A 1,666-nucleotide genomic window follows, 5' to 3' on the forward strand; every position below is an offset into this window, starting at 1 on the left:
ATTAATCGATTAATCGAAAAAATAATCGACAGATTAATCGATTATTAAAATAATCGTTCGTTGCAGCCCTAACGCAGTCCTTTATAAATCTGACCCCTGGACATCTACAGTTTACACTCATCTACAGGCCAGCAGTCACTTTTTCAGGGATGGAGATGTTCTCATTCTTGATAGAGAGAAACGTTGGTTTGAGAGAGGAGTAAAYGAAGKCATTTTTGTGAAGAAAYAKCGTCCATCATTAAACAGAGGTGGAGGCCTTCATATCCAGTTGTCSCTGTCCTACAATGCTGTTATTGCAAGTATGACTCAGCCCACCTTGAACAATAGAGATAATCTTCTTATAAGGCTGAGTTTACCTGAAACTCTTCAGACTTGTGATATTTCTTGGAGGAAAGATAAAACGTTCCATTAAAGAGGAATGTGTCCAGAGGACCTACTTAAAGATTTTTTTTGTCTTTATGAGATATATCCCATGCATATGCAGCCTAAAACAAAAACTGAATATTCTAAAGTTTGTTCCAATTGATTGGTTTTAGATTAGGAACACATATTTATCTATTTCATAACTCCCTATGACTACACAATATTTTGTCACCATTTGTTCTTAAAGAGTCAGAGCYTCTGTGCACAGAATGCAACATATTTACCAATCTCATTAGTGGTGATAGTTGTAATCTTATTATCACCAGAGATCATGAAAAGTGCAATTGACTGTGCAAAAGGGGCGGGGTCTCACTGGCAAGCACCTATTGGTTGAGCCTTGGCTCCTGGAGCTAAGACAGGATGCTACCTCCACATGGGCACACCATCTGCAGGGAGGACCGTCAAGGTCAGTTGTTGAGGGAGGGTCCCTGGTCGTGGCAATTCTTGTTGGCATTAACTATCTCTAGTGACAAGGAATGTCATCTCACTGGTGGGTGAGGAACCAGACCTTTGAAAGTGTGTCATACCAGCTAGGTATAGTTGGGCTCARCTCRACACAKAGCTTGGGCTCTGGAACCCAACTCCTGGAGAGAGACTGGTTTCTCTTCTTCTCTGGAGTTCTCCTGGGAGAGAGGTGTTGGGTGGGTGTGGGGGTACTTACAAATCCCTGGCTGCATGCCTCTGTGTTAAAGTTTCTCAGTGAATGAGAGTATGTAACGTAACATTGTTACGTCCCACCACTGATGATTAGTCTCCATAGATGATTGTACATGTTAGCTTTGTAGAGAGATTGCTGTGTGAATGGGTAAATGAGGTCACAGATTGTAAAGCACTTTGAGTATCCTGGCTGTATATAAAGGTACTATACAAGTACAGTCCATTTACCATTTGAGCATAGTGTTGTCCATAATTGTACTTGATACTGAACGATTTTATACTTGTGTCATCAGACCTGTGATCCTATGTCTTGGACACTCAGGTGTAGTGGAGTGCTGAAGGAATGTGTGTGTAAATTGTCTTGTAAATCAGCACTCACCTCTCCTTTAGGGTAGCGATACCGATATTTGTTTTGATCCCTTAGTGCAAACTCCTCAGGGTAGTGTTCCTGGATCTCCTCATAGGTCATCTCTTCACAAACCCCCTGCATGCACAGAGAAACACAAATAAAAACAAATGTAACTTGCATGTTTTGAATTTGAAATTTTACTATTTGAAAACCTCAGTGTCCAGATGTCCTATGCTT

The 1,666-nt window shown here is 41.0% G+C and overlaps 1 protein-coding gene across 1 annotated transcript in view; it reads right to left on the reverse strand.

The window, feature by feature from the left end:
- Positions 1-1,666, reverse strand: part of LOC106535231 (6-phosphofructo-2-kinase/fructose-2,6-bisphosphatase) — a gene marked incomplete in the record, with an annotated part of 38,729 nt that overhangs the window by 11,557 nt on the left and 25,506 nt on the right. The window contains 1 exon segment of the mRNA XM_014032185.1: positions 1,460-1,564. Coding sequence (XP_013887639.1) covers positions 1,460-1,564 — 105 coding nt within the window.

This window comes from Austrofundulus limnaeus, unplaced genomic scaffold, assembly GCF_001266775.1.
Source record: "Austrofundulus limnaeus strain Quisiro unplaced genomic scaffold, Austrofundulus_limnaeus-1.0 Scaffold1390, whole genome shotgun sequence".
Taxonomy (NCBI): Eukaryota; Metazoa; Chordata; class Actinopteri; order Cyprinodontiformes; family Rivulidae; genus Austrofundulus; species Austrofundulus limnaeus.